The sequence below is a fragment of the Labrus mixtus genome, chromosome 1, assembly GCF_963584025.1.
Source record: "Labrus mixtus chromosome 1, fLabMix1.1, whole genome shotgun sequence".
NCBI classification, from domain to species: Eukaryota; Metazoa; Chordata; class Actinopteri; order Labriformes; family Labridae; genus Labrus; species Labrus mixtus.
In genome coordinates, this window is record NC_083612.1 from 8,427,450 (window position 1) to 8,447,851 (window position 20,402).

Below are 20,402 nucleotides of genomic sequence, written 5' to 3' on the forward strand. Positions count from 1 at the left end.
GAGGATGTTACAGAATCGAGCCACTAGGCTACTGGAAGCCCAGGAGTGATTTATATCTTATTTAAAGCGATAACATTTCTGCACATTAGTGTCTCCCATGCTGAACAATGAAAAGGTGTTACACCTGTTCAGTCAGCCAGCATCGGGTGCAGACTCACTGTTGGAGGGTTTAATAACCCACGTTACCCTCAGAGGTTTTGGACGGCACTCAATGTTGTGAACCGTCCTCCAAATGAGCGTGCAAACGCAGTGGGGGTGTTTATGTAGGGAGAGGGTGAAATGGAGAGTGGTCTGAGAAAGGCACTTTGACTAGTTGGAAGTTGGAGGCTTGCAGTTTCCTCCTGCGCTAAATCCTTGCGCTAAGCTAGGCAGCAGCTCCTTCACAAAGTTTGTCCAAGCTTGAAGGATTCTCCCTGCAGAGATGAAACAAGTCTGTCACAGCCGTCGATTAATCCACAGCTGAAGTATTTACATCCTGTGTGTGTGTGTGCTGAACAAACAACTGACACTTCAGACTGAATCCTCCTTCAGACGTCAGTCTTTACTGCATTATATTTAATATTCAACATACATGTTAGGACTACAACTCCCAGCTGTATCCATGAAGGCACTTGAAAAGATAAGAATGAAAGATTGAGGAAAAATGTATACAGTTATACATTAAAAAGAAGTTTAGAGGTCAAAGATGCAAATTGTTTAGTTTGCTGTAAAGACTGTTTAATACCTTATCTTCATTCACCTGATACACCTGGATCATTTTACTGACGTCATATTTTCAACACAGGTCACTTACTTACACTGCAGTGTCTGTGCACACTGTAATTAATTACCGTAAAACTTCTTTTAATAGCCCGGGCGGCCTTTATTTGTGACAGGCATCAATACGAGACGGTAGGGATGGGACTCTGAGTGTCTCACGATTAAATTTGAGTACATAGTTCAGGATCTCCTCCAGTCATCTGTGAGACTGGCTGAATTTCTTGCTGCTCCATTTAACATTCTACTGAGTTAAAGAGCTAGCCTTAGCACTTAGCAGGGAGTGACTGATAAGCCAAAATAAAAATACATTTTTTGGAAGTTATGAATCTATTTAAAATCTCAGAAGAAAAGAATCTTGATTTTTACATAAATAGATATTTTTTCCCACCTCTACGAGACGGGTCTTTAATTATTTTTAATCAAAACTCGTGCACGGCAAAGATGGTAAAGACTATGAAATTGTAGATAAAAACCAGGAAGAATATTCAACGGTGTACAAAATTAGGATTTCAATAAACAAAATGAATATCACTGATGCGTTTTGCCTTTGTAAAGCAGCATGCAAACCTGCTTCACAGCCTCCATACGAGCACAATTCTGTCTCTCTTGGACAGATGCAGTAGTTCATCTTTATTTTCTGTACAACTATTTCAACACTAAATGCACAGGCACCTCAGAGACCCGCCTTTATTTGTCAAAACATACGTCAACACCAGGCTAGTAAAATGGACTGGGCCTTAAATTAGGATGTGCTTTTATTTGGAGTTTTACGGTATTTTACTGTAGTAAAGGACGTAAATACTTCCTCTGAGTAAACACAGGCTCATCTTTCCAAACAGCGTTGTGTTTTTATTACTTTGAGTTCTCGACTCTTTTCAGACAGAGGTTGAAATATGTGACAGTGAAACATCTGGTCATTGTTTCCTAATCGACTCAGGGCTGCTTTGGTTTGATCCATTTCATTCATTTTGAAGATTCAGTTAGAGAAAGTTTACCGTCATCCTGTACCTTGAAGCATAAAGTTTATTATTTAAATGTCGCCAAAATATATAATCCTGTCCCAAGAGCCCAAAATAATCCTTCAAACTTCTCATTCAGTTCCACAAAACCCCCCAAAAAAACAGCAGTGGAACCTGAAACTGCAGAAACAAGTCAATAAATCTCCACCAGCTCTTCATCCCATCACTCCAAAGAAAACTCCTCGTCCAGCATCGCCTCTTCATCTTGTTCCTCGGACTTCGTCTCTGTCAGTTCAGACTCTACAGATCCGCTCGGTGCTGGGTCGGGAGGTCCCGCCTCTACTCTGAGGTCAGGGTCCGTTACTGTGTCTGTTGGCTGGGTCTCAAACGACAGGCTGCCCAGTTCTGAGGAGATGTCGAACTCTGGCGCGGGTGCTGCATCCGGTAACGTTATCCTCTCAGGGAGCACAAAGTCCAGCGGCTCGAGGACGGCGGGGAGGTCGATGCAGCCCAGACCATCGTACTTGTGCAGCTGAGTCACAGGAACACCTGCAGGAGCAGCAAGGAACCAAATCAGAGATTGTTTCACCTCCAAGTACAAACCTAACAATTAGATATAAACAAAACATTTTGAAACTGCTCCAGGAGATCTGTTTTTGCTGACAAATGTGAAAGAGGCTTTTAATGGTCGCAATGTCATCGTTACAGCTGCCTGTGCCATACTGACTTTCCACTGACAGGCTCATATTGTACTTGTGAGTGTCGGACACGATTCTTACATTGATAAAGGTTTTTGTCCACACGTAAAATGTTTCTCTAAACCTAAAATAAATCAATAATCCGTGGCACACTGAAAATCACTTTAATGTATCTTTAGTGTGAGTGAACAACTATAGAAGCTATAGTTCATCGTTTGAGGCTGTGACCTGGAATAATGTTTGTTGTGATGATTGGTCATCACTCTGCCTGTCTGAAACTCAATGTGAAGTCAGAGACACTAATATTACACAATCTCTGAATCAATATGAGTAAGACGTGACGACGGCTGAGCTTAGTGAAGACACTTTAGAGGAGAAGGACTTCTGACCCTAAACAGCTGTTACTCATCTTTCTACAAAGCCAGGACGCTCCACTCACTAACAGGGTCATTTAACCTCGCACAACAAACAGCTGCCTCAACTGCTTAGTTTGTGCTACAGTGTGACTTTGTGTTTTTCCTCTTCTGATCTAAAAAATGTATATGTGACACACAATATAACATGAATACTCTAAATTGACCCCTCTCAACACGTGGGAGTCTACTGCTGCCTCGATTTTTAATGAATAGAAAAAGCAAAGAGAAAGAAGAAGAAGAAGTCGTCCTCACCCAGAATGAGAGCCAGCTGAGCCGGAGGAAACAGGACCTGCAGACAGCGGTTGAGGAACGGCAGCAGGTCTTCAGCGTACCCACAGCAGAACTGGACAAACAGCTCCTTCTCTCTGCTGCTGAAGGCCGACTCCTCCGCCCGGTGAAACACCAGAATGTTACGGGTCACCTAACGGGGGAACAAGACCAAAAGGAGTCAATACGCCTGCCGACACAGACTGAATCGTGTCGTTACTCGTGGATTTAACACGCTCACTCCTGGGCAGTCCGAGAAATCTACAGTTCTCTGAGCCTGCGTTCAAACAGACTGTGCACGGATTTACAGCATTTGAACTTCCCACCCTGAAGGAGACAGCCACATCACAATCAGAGTGGTAAATAAAAATCATGACTGGACCAGAGTCAAGAGATTTTTTCCTAATATTAAAATTAGATGTGTACTTGTTTAGTCTAGATACATTTAAAGGTCACATATTCTCTCCTCCTCTTCAACCAGTTTAAATAAGTCTCTGAGCTCCTCAAAACATGTGTGTGAAGTTTCTTGTTCTAAATCCACTCTGATCCTGTATTTGATCATGTCTATAAACCCCTCTATTTCAGCCCTGCTCAGAACAGGCTGTTTCTGCGTCTGTACCTTTAAATATGTAAATGAGCTGTGTCTGACCACGCCCCCTCTCTGGAAGGGCTTGGGTGTCTCGGTGCTTTCTCGCTCCATGTCCTATTGTTTACGGTGAGAAGGCAGACTCAGAGGGCAGAACAAACACCTAGCTGTGGGAGTGTCACCCACCTGGGGGAGGGGCTACTGCCCTTTGTGATGTCATGAAGAGAAAATGAGTGAATATTATATGTGACCTTTAATGTGCTTCAATAATTTGTTTTAAAAAGATATTTGTTTCTTAATTCCGATGTAGAAAAAATACTAATTTGGATTCAATTATTTGACAACTGATAGAAACCATTTGAACAGCGGCGTACCAGCTTGAGTGCGTCTTCGAGGCATTTGGTGACGTCCTGAGCCAGTCCCACGGGGCAGCAGAGCCGGAGGTCATTGAAGGCGGTCAGGATGTTGTTGAGGAAGCACGCCAGCGGCTGAAAGTCCAGCAGGGACATGGGAGGCTGCAGGGATCCGGGCTGGGTGCTGGGGGCCACAGGGGGGATTGTACCTCCCAGCACTGACGGCAGAGAGATGAGCGTGTACCGGTTCATGTCCTCCTGAAACTTCTCCACCGCCTCCTTCACGGCAACGCGAAACGTCTCCGCCGCCACCCGCTGGAACATGGGCGCCAGCTGCCCGCGGAAGTCCGCCCCCACCCTGCTGAAGGAGAGGCCAAAGTACATGCACTGACCCAGCAGGGAGTCCAAGCGGCCGCCCACACCTCGCTGCAGGTCCCTGTCTAGAGTATCCAGGAACTCAGCCACCTTCTGCACCACCCAGCCGTGAAAGATGGCCGCCTCGTTCACCGCCACCTGCCCACCTGCAGGGGGCAGCAGAGGGTCCTCATCGGAGAAGATGGCTCTGTACTGGGTGATGATGTCGAACAGATGGACTCTGCAGGCCTCGATGGTTTTGGTGATGTGGAAGTAGGGGTCGTCTTCGGGGATGGCGGCGAGGATGGAGTTCAGCCAGGTGCCGCGGGCCTGCAGGAACTTCACCCGCAGCTCCGCCTCCGTGAACACGTCCATCCTGCGCAGGTAGCCGATGACTCGCAGGCAGACGGGAAGCTGCGAGTTGCTGCGCAGCTGCTGCAGGAGCTGGTTGAGCATCAGCTGAGTGGACTGACGTACTTCACGTACAATACCCTGAAGGCACAGACGTAGAAGACGATTATTTGATTAAATCGACATGCAGTGGTTGGTTTTCAGGTGAAAAAGAAAAAAAAAGGTTAATAACATTTTCCGGTTGACCTGGACTCACCTGGATGACCGGCAGTGACGAGTGCTTCCTCTCCAGCCTCTTGACGTAAGCTGCCAGCTCCAGAGCTTCCTCGTAGTATCCGTTTCGGACGCAGGTATCCATGAGCTGAGGTATCTCCAGGATCTCCAGGATTTCTGTGTGACGGTTCAATGTGAGGCTGTTCATCCGTCGGCTGGCCCCGATCTCCTCCGCCTCCTTCATGAACCCCCTATGAACAAAAACACACACACATAATGAATGACAGCTTATCCAGTGACCTGATCAGGGATTTTAGTATTTAGAAGATGTCGGGGAACGTTTAGTCTCAAGTGTTTTAAAAAAAAGGCCACAATTGTCTCTCTGTTACATGTGGCCCTGTTCCTCTCCCTCTCTGGTTCTCTGGTCTCCCTCCTCCCTCTATACCTGCCCACTCAGGGAGGAGGAGGGGGATTTAGAGGAGCAGGGAGGAGAGACTTTGAGAAACACTTTGGTCAGCTTGTGGTGAGGAGCTTTGTTTCTCTATTTTCATCTTTTAGTGTATTTAAGTATTTGTTCCCCCTATGTATGTTTAGATTGCTTTGTTTTTTTGTTATTGCAGTTTGGTGCTGGAGATCATTGGTCGTCCTGTTTTCCGATCTTTTGTTTTTTCTTTGGTAGTTTTTAGAGGAGGTTCTGAGAGCGGAGGTCCATTACATCATTGGCTCAGCAACTTCCAATCTCTTGTTCTTTTTAGTACGGGTCTGCAGTCCCTTTTGCTTTCTTTGGTTTATTCTTTATCTTTTGAGTATTTTGGGGTGAAATGCATGTTCAGTAAAGCTCTGGATTTTATTTTCAAACTTGTGTGGCGTCCCTATATGTTTTCAGTCTTTGTGCAGTCTTCATATTTTGATCCTTGATTTAATTAATTTGGTTAGAGACGCCACAACAGCCTCCAACACTTTACATACTTCAATACAAAATCTATCATCATAATATGTTGCAAAATGTCATCAATGGACAGACAATCTTTTAGCATTGATACTGTCACAGTTATATTGCAAATTATACAACTCAAATATTGGAATACTTTATCATGATACTCAGGAAAACTAAAAGTTGTTATAATATGGTGTTGTTCTTCATGGACAATAAAGGTTTGTTTTGATTTTCAATGTCTGTAGGAGTTCAAATTAAGTTTTTGAGAGCTGATATAAATGAAACTCAGTCTACATGAGACTTTGGATATGGTCTCATGTCGATCCCAGGCTGCTGAATTCAACGGACAATGATAATCTGAATTCTGTGCTTCTTTGTGAATCAGAAAATATCACAGAAATCAAATGATCGTGATTTAATCCTCTATTCTGCCCTACAAAGGCAAAAGGCAGTAACTTCAATTGTTTCAAAAATTAGTTTGTCATTTTTGGAACATTACAGATGTGCTTTATTATGAGGACAAATATCTTGAGTCAATTGTGTTGTTTGTTGTTTTGAGAAAATAGTAGGTAGTATTTGCCTTAACTTCCAAAAGCCCTGGAGAAACCAAGGCAGAGTCCAGTAACTTCACTCATCAGGGTCTTTGTCTTTGAACTGCAGCATTCAGGAATACTCAAACTGAGTTAAGGTCTTCTGTCTTTGTTTTACTGCGGATCAAAGTGAAGTTACTGTTTCACTGCAGTGGAGTTAAGGTGTTATAACTTTGTTTTAATATCTGTCATCAAGCACTTCTGACACACACAGCAGCTTGACTAAAGTGTGATGTGGATTCCCTTGTTGTTGATGTGTTTGATGATGAAGAAATTCGCCGTTGAGACTGTCTTGCTTTCAAAAAGGATTATTTATTAACAAGAACAGCATCTCCAGGCTCGCCATGGTTCGACCTGGGAGAGACCCAGCCAAAAGTGATCTCCCCCGAACATACAATGAGAGTGCTGTTTATACAAAATGTCACAGGACACATGAGGACATCTGTTTCCTGTTCTTGGGTATCTCTCTGGACACAGGGGTCCCCTTGTTTACCTTCCACTGTGGGGGATCCTGTTTTAGATTTAGGTGTTTCCTGGCAACTCATAGAACAACACCTCAGATACAAATACTTTCCAGATGTGTGTTATAAAACTTAAAGTAGCAGTATAATATCTCTGTACTAGATATTTAAGACACTTTAAGTGTAGCAAATAAATAGTGTTGGTTGTGTTATTTTAACAATGCAACCAAGTGAAATACAGTAACAAATGGAAGTTACTGCCCTTTGCCTTGGCATGACCTCTTATTATTGTACAGGCAATGCAAAGGCAGAGTACCTTAACTTCCAAATAAGGGTCAAAGGTCATGTTTGACCTCAAGATTTTTATGTACATTAATAACCTCATTAAAAAGACAAAGAATTGCCACATTTCCAATATTCTGCCTGCAACTCATTTGGCTGGACAACAAAAAGACTGGAACCTGTGGGGTCTTGTGAACCCTCTCTCACTCAGCAGCACTCACCTGCATCTTTCCCCGAAGCTGGGCAGCTTGTCCAGCAGCCGGGACACGCTGCTCTCCACGCGGCCGAAGTCCCGGTAGATGTGCTCGGTGCAGTCGGCGGTCCGGATGAAGGTCTGGTAGTTGGAGAAGGCCAGCTCCCGGGTCTGCTGCAGGATCTGAGCCCGCTCCTCCGACAGCCTCTCCGGCTCCCGGCTCAGCTTCTCCACCCCAAAGGAGCTCAGCTCGGACAGGTAGGCGGTGAAGTCCGGGTTGTCCCTCCAGCTGTCCGGGAAGCTGTCCTTAAAGATCGACGCCAGGATACTCTCGTCCTCCACGTCTACCGCCGCCATGTTGGACCGCTGCGATTTAAAATGTAAACACTGCTTCTGCTGGCGATGTGTCAGCGGTATGCTCTCATTTAAAACATTAAAAATAAGATTGTTAATGCATAAGCTGCTTTAATAAAGTCAACCGGGTTCTCAAAACGAATTCAAGCTTGACAGTTTAGTGTTGACAACCACTTCTGGCATCTTCTTCTTCTCTCACACTTTGCGGATTTGAAGTGATGAATCATAAAGTTCATACCGCCACCTAGTGTGAGTTTGTAGAGTTTCAATTATCAATCTTCATAACAAATGTTATCTCAAGACACTTTACAAAAGAGCAGGTAAAAGACATTACTCTTATATGTTACTAAAGAGCAGATAAAAGACATTACTCTTAGTTATATGTTACTAAAGAGCAGATAAAAGACATTACTCCTAGTCAGGGATGGGCAACTTTGGTCACAGCAAGGGCCACATTCATTTAATTCTCACTGCCAGGGGGTCGATTATGTCTCAAATTTAACTTAGCTAAACTCTTTTACACAGTATTAAGATAAGATAAGATAAGATAATCCTTTATTTATCCCACAATGAGGAAATTTACAAAAAATATATTAAAGAGAAGACGCGAATTTTAAATATGATTAACATTTTAAATTTGTATAATTATTTATATTAAAACAATTAAAAGGATGTGTATTTGTAATTTTCCTATTTGTTGTTTTCTATTATTATTTTTGTATTTAATTAGGATAGTGAACATTAATCAACATATCAACAAATAGCATCCATGTAAATATGCCGGAATTGGATATATATATTAATAATATTATATATAATATATATATGTATAATATAATATAATTAATCATATAATATATCAGTCTATGGAATTAGCACAAAAGCTAAATTTCATCCGCAGTTATAAAGCAGGGACTAACAAAAATAAATAAAGTTGTTTTGAAAAAATAGTGGGTCGATGACGTCAGCGGAAGTCCGCGGTTTGTCACTCAGTTGCTAAGCTGCAGCTGAGAAGAGACCAGACTGTCAACAAGTTGTCATAATGAGCTGCTAAAACAGCTTAGCCGCCGACGGTTACACGTTTAAACTTTGACCCACCCCCCCCCCTCGTTCAGATGATTACCGGCGGACAGACCAAGGTAACCGGACAGCGACGTGTTTGTTGTTGTTTTGTTTTGTTTTGCACCGAAACCGCTCAGATTACAACTAGCATTAATTAGCTAACCCTCTACTTACGCTGCTAGCTCACGTTAGCTGTCGGCCCCAAACAAGAGGGCTGAAGAAATACTTTTAAGTGTCCAGGGAACCTTAATATTTATATATATGTTGATATCTTATTCAAAGTGAGCTGTCTTCAATGTCTTTTCAGTCACTTTAGTCTTTTAGTGTCTTCTCTTTAGCTCATCTTTAGTGTGTTTGTTTATCAGAGGAGGTTTGGTAAACTAGTTAAGATGTGTATTTTAATAAGATTACTAAACTTTAACTTAGCATTAACAAAGCTGAAGTTAGATACCTGATTATGGTGTTTCCCCCCCTGTGGTAGAGATGTGACCCGGGTGGGAGTTTTGATTGAACTGTTTCTTGATTTAAAGTTGTGACTGTATATAATGATAATAATAATAATAATAATAATACATAACATTTATAAGTGTTTTTCTAAACTCAAAGACACTTTACATGTGTTAGAAAAGACAGAAGGAACAGAACAGTAAGGACAAACTAACAGACATTACACACAAATCATAAAAACAACAACATATAAGATAAAGCTACAGATAAACACAATCATACATTAAAAGCTTGTTTGTCTTGATCAGTGATTTGAATGTAATAAGCATTTTATTTATACAACACCTTTAAAAACAGGTGATCACAAAGTGCTTTGACGGACAAAGAAATCTAACAAATTAAACAAACAGGCTATTATTGTTATCGATTATGGGAAAAAAATCATACATACATTGTTTTAATTGATATTGAGATCATGATATTTAAAAATGATGAGATAAAAAAAGTGAACTGAAGTCAAAAAATATAAATATATAAGAGTAACCCCCCCATCCCTCTAAAACATTTACCACACATGATAAAACCTTTGAACCAAATGAGCACATCAGCACAGCATGCTGCACTGTCGTAATTTAATCTCAATTATCTTTTGTTTTCAAAATGTCGGGGCTTTTGTCTGTATTAGATAGGACAGTGCATAGAGAAGGAAACTGCGGAGATGGATAGAGTGGAGAATTACATTAGAGAAGGTAAGTCAGTAGCCACATGTTGGACTTGAACCCGCTTGCAGGACTACAGCTTCCAAGCGTGACCTAACCTGTAGGTCAAGTACATTTTAAGATATCAGTCATCTACTGAAATGCTCTGGAAGTATAAAATATTGAACATTTAAAATAAACTCTGCTAAACACAATGTTCACTTGATTAGCTGTTTCCTGACCTTTTGGCCGTATCCCCCAAGTCTCCTTGAGAAGGTGAAACCTGCTGAGGTGTATCCTTTGACATCATATCATTATTAACTTCTTTAACCTGCACTGACTTAAAAAGATGAAGAGCAGAAAAGTTTTTATTGTTTTAAAAATACCAGTCAATAAAAATCTAACCGTTAATAGGCAGATTCTCCCCAGTTTAGAACCAACAATAAAACAAAAAAAGACTTCATACAAAAGACACTGTAAAGATGTTAAACACGAGGTAGCCGTCATTAAAATGCTGTTATTGAGATGGGATATAAAGTGCTTCTTTGTAAAGTTCAGTCTCCAGGAATGCAATGTAAAAGCTAAAATAATCAGCTTTAGTATTGGAGTACGACCTCAAGCCCAACATGTTATAGAGCCCCTCTTTATCTTCTTAAAGGCACCACACTGAGACCATTCACATCCCCCTTCCTCCACTGTGGACTTTACTGAAGTGCTGTTGTCCTAGCTTTGTGTTGGTGCTTTTATATGCATTTGTTGTTGGGTTTATACTGCATGTGTTGTTGGGTTTATACAGCATGTGTTGTTGTTTATATTGCATGTGTTGAGTTTATTTTGCATGTGTTGTTGCATTTTCACAGAATCACGAATACACCTTTCTACAAACCTGCTGTGTTTGACAACTTGTCTCTTGTTGTAGTACTTCACTTTACATTAAGAGGTACCTGTAATACTGCAGTCCAATAATTAGGACCCAGAAGACCAATCAGAGTTAATTATAATAGATTTGGAGAGTACACAGCTACCCAAGGCCAACAGGCCAGTGAGAAACTCTGTGACACGGCGTATTTGCCTCTCTTCTATTAAACACTTCTTAATATGAGATTTTCTCACACTGTAGATTAGTGAAAACAGAAAACTGTTCATTATCATGCATACCTGATATATATCAATTCTTACAGCATGGAAATTATTACATTACATCTACTTTTTTGTGAGTCTGAGTTTGTAACCTGATATTTAGACATCAGTGATTTGTTCAAGTTTAAGTTGATATCAAGGCTTGTCAAATAATATGATATAATATGAGAGTCAAAATTGGTAGCAAAGCAAATTTTTTTCTTCCTATTTCCTACTTCACTGTTCCAACAAGGGTAAAAGTCTGGCCAGTAACTTTTTATACTATTACTGTAATTTTAGTGGTTGTTGATTTTGGGAACATTCTCTGGGACGGCACTCAGGTGGTATCAAAACAACCACAGATCCTGATTCAGAACCTGATTTAACAGACGATGCTAAATGGACAGTTGGCAGATCACTGAGTGACAACAGGCTTATGTACTTGTGTTGCAGGACGCTCGGCGCAGAGGGTGATTGAGAAGCTGATGTCTGTCCTCGGCGGTCTTGACTCAACTTGATGAATTAACCTCAGAGTGGTCGAGGATTTCAAACAAAGCAGCCTGGTGTCCCAGTGTGACCAGTATGGCTGCTGCCAACACCACCAAGATCTCATGGAGACTACGTGAGTCAAACCTTTAAATGTTTTCTTTGTAATTGATTGAAAAAACGGATGGAACTTCACGTGCATCAGTGCAACACTAATACAGATTCTTTAAACCTGACATTCTTTGTTAATTTGTGATTACTATTTGCTGCCACTCGTCTTCATGAATCGACTTCGACTTTGAAGGGCCATTAAGCCCTGAGTCGGCTCCTCCAGCGTCACCAGCAGCCTCTTTACAAACAGAACCAAACTTAATTTGTCCCTCCTGTATTGTTGTACAGAGGAGTTCGAGGCTCACTCCCGCAGTGTCTCCTGTTTGGCTCTGGCCAAAAGCTCCGGCCGACTGCTGGCCACAGGAGGAGAGGACTGCACCGTCAACATCTGGGCTGTCAGCAAGGCCAACTGCATCATGGTGAGACATCCTCACTGCAACATCAGCTGCCTGATCACCTGCACATACCTGTTACTGCTCTACTTTGACAACAATCTGTCTGTTTCCTGACCTTTTGTGTGTGTGTGTGTGTGTGTGTGTTTTTTTATTGTCTCTCAGAGTTTGACTGGTCACAAGAACCCAGTGGAGTGTGTCCTGTTCAACATGTCAGAAGAGCAGGTCGTCGCCGGGTCCAGGTCTGGTTCGGTGCGAATCTGGGACCTGGAGGCTGCCAAGAGTGAGATCTAGTTTGTTCTCTTTTTGTGTGTGTGTGTGTGTGTGTGGTGAAAATAACTTCTTCTGTAATCTCAGACTTCTGCTCACATGGCTTTAAGTGAAATGATAGAAATATGTTTGTAACTCTCAGAAGTTAATTTATGTTCCCCCAAGTTGTAAGTGAGCAATCATGATCCTGTCGTTTTCAGGTTTAAGGACTCTGATGGGACACAAAGCCAACATCACCAGTTTGGGCTTCCATCCGTTTGGAGACTTTCTTGCCTCAAGCTCTATGGACACAAACATCAAGGTAAGTGTGGAGGTTTATTGGTATCCAATTTTTTAAGGATGAAAACTGAGTTTTATTTTTTCCACATTGTGAGGACTTCTGCATTCTTAGTAAAACCATGTACTTGAGAATATGGCTGTGTATACTCACTATCTGCATTAACAACATGATTTCTCTTATTTGAATGTCTCTGTGGGTCCCTCTATCAGCTGTGGGACGTGAGGAGGAAAGGATACGTGTTCAGATACAAGGTGAGATCTGTTTGTGTGTGATTATTTTTAGTAAAATTAGAGTGGTGTCTTCTGTCTCACAAAGAAATCACATCTTTTAGTGGATTCTCTTCATATCTAAAGTTAACTTCATGTGCAACACAAGGGTCTAGTGTGTGTTTTAGGATGCATTTTGCACAGTGCCTTTTTAATACCTGAAATACCTGTTTGTGTTGCAGGGTCACACTCAGGCAGTGAGGAGTCTGGCCTTCAGTCCAGATGGGAAGTGGTTGGCCTCAGCCAGTGACGACTGCACAGTCAAGGTAACAAACTGACCTCATAGAGCTGATACATTAAAACCACGTGGTTTTAAAAGTTACTCTGTTTTTCATTGACAAACGTGTTTCTCCTCTTCCCCTTTTCTTTCAGCTGTGGGACCTCACTCAGGGGAAGACAATCACAGAGTTTAAGTCTCACACTGCAGCCGTCAACATCGTTCAGTTTCACCCTAATGAGTACCTGTTGGCTTCAGGCAGCTCTGACAGGTACGACACCACAACCTGAGGGGGGATTGTTGTCATTGTTGAGTCAGGTCTTTGTTTCAGCTACAGTCCACTCTGCTACTGTCAGTCACAAGTCAGTTAGAAAAGAACTTAGTGGTTGACATGTTGACTGGAAAATGAATTATAGCACAGAAAGTTAATCAGTTTGTGGTAGAATTTACTGGCTCGGGAAATAATGTTGCATGAACCAATGTCAGCAGCTGATGTTTGTCTCTTGAGTTTTATCAACTTAATGCTGGAGTCTAGTACACCTAAGTACTTATTCAGAAAATAGAATAGAAAATAGGCAGAAGAAATCACCTGTTGGACACACTCTGACTTGTTTTTATGTTCAAACATGAGAGATAATGTCGGCATTGTAGGAGTCTTACACCAAACAAGAATAGTTATTATAAACAAAGGATTTTTACAGTCGCTGCATCACTATTTATCCCCTTGTTGAAGCTGTGTAATTATAAGTTCTGACTAAACATGTACTGTTACTGTATGCGACCATCCCAGTGTTTTAAGCTGCATTATTTTTAAGCTTGTCCCGGATCTTAACGTATGTGTATATACAGTATGTATGATCGGAGTGTGTTTTTTTTTTAAATCTTTCTTGTTTCTGTGTTTGTGCATGCTGTACACAGGACTATCAAGCTGTGGGATCTGGAGAAGTTCCGAATGATCGGCTCGTTGGAGGGGGACACGACCCCCGTCAGGTCTATATTTTTCAGCCCGGACGGCAGCTGTCTGTACAGCGGCGCCACAGACTCTCTGCGAGTTTTCGGCTGGGAGCCTGACCGCTGCTTTGATGTGGTGCCAGTGGGCTGGGGAAAAGTGGCTGACCTGGCGGTCTGCAACCAGCAGCTGGTGTGTAGCTCCTCCTACAGGTTCTTTATTTAAAAAAACAAACTAACATGAAAACTGTCCACTCAAAAATATCACCTCAAACCTCTTTGTCTGGTTAGATCGGTGTGTCTCATGAGCTCTCCAGTGTGTCCTCCTACGTTGTGGATCTGAAGCGGGTGAAGAAGAGCGGCGGCTCTGTGATCCAGGGAATCATTAAGGATAACCAGCCGCTCGCAGAGCCGAATGATCCCAAAGGAGCTGCACTGCGCAAGAACTACGAGAGACCCACGACCACCTGCAGCTCACAGAGGTTTGACCCGCCATCACATTTACTTTATACAGCTTACCTGCTACGATGAGACACAGAGAGACGGTGCTATTTATAGTCAGTTTTACCCGACGATTACCAACCTGTTAATCATGTCAACAAGAAGTTACAGACATTTCTCATTGTAGTTGAAGTGTCCTGTAGAATAAACGATCGCTAGATGTCAATTTGTTTTTCAATATAACTGTAACATAAATGTATTCTGGATCATTTCATAACATCATGACTTACTTATTGTATGAATCTGACTCAGCTGGTGCTGGCTGAACCTCCTGTGTGCAGGAAAAAACAAACAGACTACACAGACCATAACACTGAATCAGTGGCTCAGGCCTCATTTCCCCACCAACCTTTACGTCATGCAGGCTCCCATTTGGGCCCCTGGAGACAGCAGTGTTTGGTCACGTCAGTAGCTTTAACTGTAAAAGGGGCTTTCAAAAAAGAGGGGGGGGGGGGGTGCAGTACGGGATAACTTTGCCTAGTGTGAGTGCGTCCTAAATGTCTGCTCCTCAACAACGTTGCTTCAGTAAAAACTGTCTTCTCAGTCATGCTGTGATGTCACTCGGTTAAATGTTGTGGTGATGTCATCAGGTTAAAGCAGAGTTCAGATGCTGATAGGCGGAGCCCTGAAGGTGAGAGGCGGAGCCTCAGTGAGGACGAGGCGGAAGAGAAATTGTCATCAGCCGAAATCCACAATGCAGAAGATTACAAAGAGATCTTCCAGCCAAAGACCGCCATCTGTAGGTCAACCAACAGCTGATCCATCAATGAATTACCTGGGTTTAAATTAGGACAATGATCTGTTGTATACATGTCAAAATTATAACTTCCATTTGTGTTTCTTTGATTTTTGGTTAAAAAAAATAAAGATATTTGGTGGACTTAAAAACAACTTTAAATATCTGACATGTTGTAGTGATTGATTAGTCTTACATGATTTAAAAAAAAAATTAATTTCACTAACGGTCTGCTGAATTGTTAGATTATCTCAGTTTGATTTACTGACTCAGTTTTCTTCACTTCCAGCACGTACTCCTCCCAAAATGTCCGAGCCCTTCCCCGCTCCTCCAGAGGACGGTGAGTCCATCAGAGGTTCATCACAAGCAGGATCTCACACTGAAGGTTTCTATTGTGTCGCTGTAAAACACAAACACCAGCAGGAATTAGTCACGATAACACAACACCACATGAAGGATCATGTCGTATGTAACACCTTTATGAGATTATAACGAACATGTTCACAGCTTGTTCTACTTCCCCAAAGATGCTAAAACAGTGCTTAGGGTGGGTAGGATAATGTGATTGCACTACTCAAAGTATGAATTACCATTTGGTAATACTACATTTATTCATAGTGTGTGAGTATTCTTCCACCTGCTGGTCTGTTGAGGTTCTCTGATGTCTTTAGTTTTCAACAGACTGTGAATGTTATCTCCAGGCTCAGTTTTAAAGCTCTGTTGTGGGGACAGAATTTAACATCTTAAAGGGAAGTAAGGCGTTTAAAAGGTACAGTTTGGTAAACTCTGTGAAATAATACTTAATGTGTCATGTAATAATTGGAGGATACTGATGAATGTTTGATTGTCCTCCTTCTTAGAGACAATATTAGCGATCGGCCGTCAGCTGAAGGACATGATATCTCCTTTACCTGACAAGCAGCAGGTCAGTGAACGCAGCAGCTTCAGTTCTTCTCAGTGGGATCATTTGATATATTTTGTGATAGTTGTTACATAAAGGTGTTGATGTGTTGCAGGCTGCTCCACTGGCCTCCTCCACACCGGTCCAGAGGGTGGAGCCTACAGTGGTCTCCTGTGCTAAACGCCCCGTCCCCTCAGCCGTTGTCCCAATACCCTCAAACCCCCCCTCTTTAGGCCCGCCTCCTCCCTCTCAGCCTCCAATCATCACAGCGAAGTCTAAACAGCAACCTAAAATCATCCTCAGCACCAGGAACGAGCCGATCGGACTCAACGTGGCTGACTTCCTGCCGGTAAAAACGTCAAACATTTTATATCTAAACTTTTTGGACTTAACTCATGACTTAAATACTGATGTCCTCTTTACATTTACCTCAGTCTCCTCCAAACAACCGAGCCGTCTCTCTGAGCGATGAGGAGGCGCTGTCTCAGATCAAGAAGGGTCACGACACTATGTGTGTGATGCTGAGCAGCCGACACAAGAACCTGCAGACGGTCCGAGCCGTGTGGGCCCGAGAGGACATCAAGGTGAGATCTGAGACTCTACGCACTACTCTATAAACCAATGAAAAAGCAGCTGTGATATGTGCTGCTCTTCCTCTCTGCAGAGCGCTCTGGATGCTGCCGTCTCCATGAATGACCTGTCGATTGTGGTGGACATCCTCAACATTATTAACCTCCAACCGTGAGTGACACAAATGTACCACTAAACATTTCACGATGATGACATCACACACTAGAGCCGTCTTTATGACACTTGATTTATTTCATGATATAATGAAACACTTGATATGGGCTGCACAGTGGCGCTGCTGCCTCTGAGCGAGGAGGTTCCTGGTCCCGTCTGACAGGAGCCTCTGTGTGTGGAGTTTGCATGTTCTCCCCGTGCATGTGTGAGTTCTCTCTGGCTTCCTCCCACAGTCCAAAGACATACTGGTTAGGTTAACTGTTGACTCTAAATTGTCCGTAGGTGTGAATGTGAGTGTGGCTGGTTGTCTGTCTCTATATGTCAGCTCTGTGATTGGCTGGTGAACAGTCCAGGGTGTACCAAGCCTCTTGCCCAATTACAGCTGTTGGGGTCGTTAGGGGAGCTTATTAATTGTAATGGAAAAACACAGTATGTGAATAATAAACTCTTTGACCTCATGTTTGAGATGATGTTTCAAACAATTCATGTTTCAGGTCTCTGTGGAAGCTGGACCTGTGTACAACCATTCTTCCTCAGATTGACAAACTGCTGCAGAGTAAATATGAGAGGTGAGTGTTCCTGATCACACTCCACTCGTTTTACTCTTCTTTAGACTCAACAATTAATTGACTTGATTTAAATTTAATCTGGGAAATGTCAGAAAGGTCAACTACTTGGTAAACAACTAACAACTTTTAGTTTTAGCCATAAAAGTTTTAAAGGAATATGTAACTCTGACACTTTTAAAATACTGCAGTCCATATTCTAAACATTGTAGAGAGCTGTCTCCCCCCGCCCCCTCCTCTCTAGGGTCGATGCTCACACAGGTTGCCATGTGGTGGACACTGAAGCTTCAGTGTTTAGCCAGCTCTGCATTAATGTATTTTTCAAAAGCATCAACAATATTGATCCTAGTTTGACAAATGTGTAGCTTAAACATTTAAAAGAGAAGTGTGTCTGAATGTGTGCGTTTGTGTATTTGTGTGATCAGCTACATGCAGACCGGCTGCACGTCTCTGAAGCTGGTCATGAAACACTTCTGGATGCTGATCTCCGACACGCTGAAGGCGACGCCGTCTGTGGGGGTCGACATCACACGAGAAGAGCGGTGAGTCCCAGCAGTCAGAGGATCTGTGTCATCCTGTTGGCCAGGGTGAAGATACTTCACTTCACACAATAAAAGACTCAGGAGACTCAGATGGCTCGAGTTGAAGTCGTTCATATTTGACTCGTCTAGAGAAATGACATTAACAGCACACATTGAATAGTTCAGCTGATCTCCCTGTTGACCACACACTGAACTGATGATGTGTTGTGTTTCAGACACCAGAAGTGCCGAGCGTGCTGCAGGCAGCTGAAGAACCTGAGCAACGTGGTGAAGAACAAAGCGGCGCAGGTCGGTCGTCACGGCAGCGCCTTCAAAGAGCTGCAGCTGCTCATGGCGCCGCTCGACGACGCTCTCTGAGAGTGACTGAACTCAACCCTCCGTTTTCCCAGACTGCGTATCTGACTGAGATAACAAGGAGTCAGCTTACACTTCAGGAGCTCATCAACAGCTTCACCTGGTTGAACATTTCTGCACTTTGAGTCTCAACGGGGTCCTGGGACACCGACCCTCCAGAAGCCTCTGTCACGCCCGGTGTAGGGAGAAGAACTATGTGGATGAAAAGTGTTAATTAATCCTCTTCAACTCAAAGGAACACACCGACAGTTTGAGCTACATCTCACTCACAATCAGAGACGAAGACGAGCTGCAGTTTGCTGAGCAGCCTGCAGGCTACAGTCTGAATCTCTCTGACCGTAGAGCAGACACTTCTCCACAGAGTCGGCATCTCCTACAGGTTGAAGAGCTCCAAACACAAAGGCAGCATGAACACCTGAGCTCCCAACAAGCTGATAGAGCTCAGTGTCAGTCAGCTCTCCTCCCTGAGAAAAAATGACAATCAGAAACATTTGAGTGTGAACAACATTTATTCCTGAAAAAAATCCAAATTTAATCGAAATAAATTTTCCTACAATAATTGATCGATACAAAACTTTTCTGAGGTGTCTGTCCGGTCAACAGAAGTTACAGCCAGCTGTCGGTTAGCTTAGCCTAGCATTATGACTGGAAACGGGATTATCTAGCGGACCAAAATCTGTCTTTACCCCCGCACTTTTCACTAATGAACACGTTCCGTTGTTGAACACTAGTGTCATCATCGCGAGGTCATTCAGACTTCTGCTCACAGCTTAGAAATAGATCGACACTCAGAATCACTGAACGTGGATTTGTTGTTTTTACACTTTGAGCTCTAACACTCAGATCACTTTGTTCCACCTGATGTGGATTTGTTTTGTTTTTTTTACACGGACTGTCTGAGAGGACGGTTGTGGTTCTCAGGTTCTGAAGATAATCGACTTTCATAACAAACTGAGAAGTTCACCTGAGGGGAGAACCGAACAGAACCACGTTCATAAACACTGAAGATGTTCAAATGTTTCCACGGTCCTTTTCTACTTTCTCGACTTTTCTCACTGTTAGAGCCACTCTTGACTGTTTTAAATGTACAGTTGTGTTTATTTAAATAAAGTGTTCATGTTGGGAAGAAGAATGAAGAGAATTCACTTTCTGAGACAAACCAAAATGATCTTCATGAACGGATCATTTGTCTAATCTTTTCTGATAATAATTGTTAAAGTGGACTTATTATCCCTTTTCCACCTTTTCAAACAGTATATCAAAATATAACATGAATCAAACACCAGAGGAGGTTTGTGACCCTGTATAAAGCAGCTCTCTCAGAACGCTCCGTTTTGGTGTGTGTGTCTCTTTAAATGCAATGAGCCCCCCCTGAGTTTTCCTGGTAGACATCACTCCTCTGTAGCGAGAATAAAAATGGCAGACCTGCACAAAAGTTTTGCACTAGGCTGGGGATGGAGTCCATGGGTGGAGATACCAGGGGAGGGGAGGGTATTTTTTTTTTACCAGAATCCCACTGTGACATCACAAGGAGAGCACATTTGAAACGGAGCATTTTTCTCTGTGTTTTAAGACTTATGCAGACCACAAACAAAGGACTGGATGAGTTTATTTCATATTTTGTGGTTCAGTAGACACTCAGGTTACCCAAATATATGTTCAACAACACTGTCAAAGTGGATTTTTATAATATGTCCCCTTTAAGTTAGTTAAACCATCCTCTGAACAGGATATAAAACTGTTAAATTACGGTGTGCTGACCTAAAGTGCCTTTCTTTACATTTGAACAGTTAGTGGTATGTTTGACTCTTTAAATTCCAGAGGACTTTTTACATGAACTACAGGATCAGCAGAGAGATGAGTTTTAGCGCTTCGTCCACAGGAGGTCACTCACCGACATCAACACCAGATTCTCCCAGGTCTAAATGACCCAGAACAGTGAGATCACTGATCATTTAAAGTCTTAAAAATGATTTCTATAACGATGTT

At 42.5% G+C, this 20,402-nt stretch overlaps 2 protein-coding genes across 3 annotated transcripts; one reads left to right on the forward strand and one right to left on the reverse strand.

The window, feature by feature from the left end:
* Positions 1–516: 516 nt before the first annotated feature.
* Positions 517–7,977, reverse strand: cog8 (component of oligomeric golgi complex 8). 2 transcript variants are annotated; one of them, XM_061052169.1, is made up of 5 exons: positions 7,448–7,977; positions 5,000–5,207; positions 4,060–4,884; positions 3,085–3,253; positions 517–2,267 (listed from the first exon to the last, which is right to left on the reverse strand). In XM_061052169.1, the coding sequence occupies exons 1-5, from the start codon at positions 7,774–7,776 to the stop codon at positions 1,942–1,944; spliced, it is 1,857 nt and encodes a 618-aa protein (XP_060908152.1). In that variant the 5' UTR covers positions 7,777–7,977; the 3' UTR covers positions 517–1,941. The 2 variants fall into 2 exon arrangements, with proteins under 2 accessions (XP_060908152.1, XP_060908238.1); XM_061052255.1 differs by lacking the exon at positions 7,448–7,977 and adding an exon at positions 5,902–6,412 and having other exon boundaries at positions 5,000–5,843.
* Positions 7,978–8,770: 793 nt separating this feature from the next.
* On the forward strand, positions 8,771–19,545 carry katnb1 (katanin p80 (WD repeat containing) subunit B 1). Its single transcript, XM_061052928.1, has 19 exons — positions 8,771–8,912; positions 11,553–11,721; positions 11,985–12,115; positions 12,254–12,371; positions 12,559–12,659; positions 12,848–12,889; positions 13,087–13,170; positions 13,277–13,392; positions 14,040–14,262; positions 14,361–14,551; positions 15,161–15,309; positions 15,596–15,646; positions 16,167–16,231; positions 16,323–16,556; positions 16,642–16,791; positions 16,872–16,948; positions 17,446–17,520; positions 17,943–18,059; positions 18,275–19,545. Exons 2-19 carry the CDS (start codon positions 11,682–11,684, stop codon positions 18,414–18,416), a joined length of 2,106 nt encoding a protein of 701 aa, XP_060908911.1. The 5' UTR covers positions 8,771–8,912; positions 11,553–11,681; the 3' UTR covers positions 18,417–19,545.
* The last annotated feature ends 857 nt before the right edge of the window (positions 19,546–20,402 follow it).

What these genes read in the sequence shown, in the direction of transcription:
- katnb1 (XM_061052928.1), top strand. Translation starts at nt 11,682, where the DNA reads ATGGCTGCTGCCAACACCACCAAGATCTCATGGAGACTAC. An exon ending in GCAAGGCCAACTGCATCATG is followed by an intron (nt 12,116 to 12,253) that starts GTGAGACATCCT and finishes ATTGTCTCTCAG; the next exon opens with AGTTTGACTGGTCACAAGAA. An exon ending in GGGCCCGAGAGGACATCAAG is followed by an intron (nt 16,792 to 16,871) that starts GTGAGATCTGAG and finishes TCCTCTCTGCAG; the next exon opens with AGCGCTCTGGATGCTGCCGT.
- cog8 (XM_061052169.1), bottom strand. Translation starts at nt 7,776, where the DNA reads ATGGCGGCGGTAGACGTGGAGGACGAGAGTATCCTGGCGTCGATCTTT. An exon ending in AGCTTCGGGGAAAGATGCAG is followed by an intron (nt 5,208 to 7,447) that starts GTGAGTGCTGCT and finishes TTTTGTTCATAG; the next exon opens with GGGGTTCATGAAGGAGGCGG. An exon ending in CGTCACTGCCGGTCATCCAG is followed by an intron (nt 4,885 to 4,999) that starts GTGAGTCCAGGT and finishes CTGTGCCTTCAG; the next exon opens with GGTATTGTACGTGAAGTACG.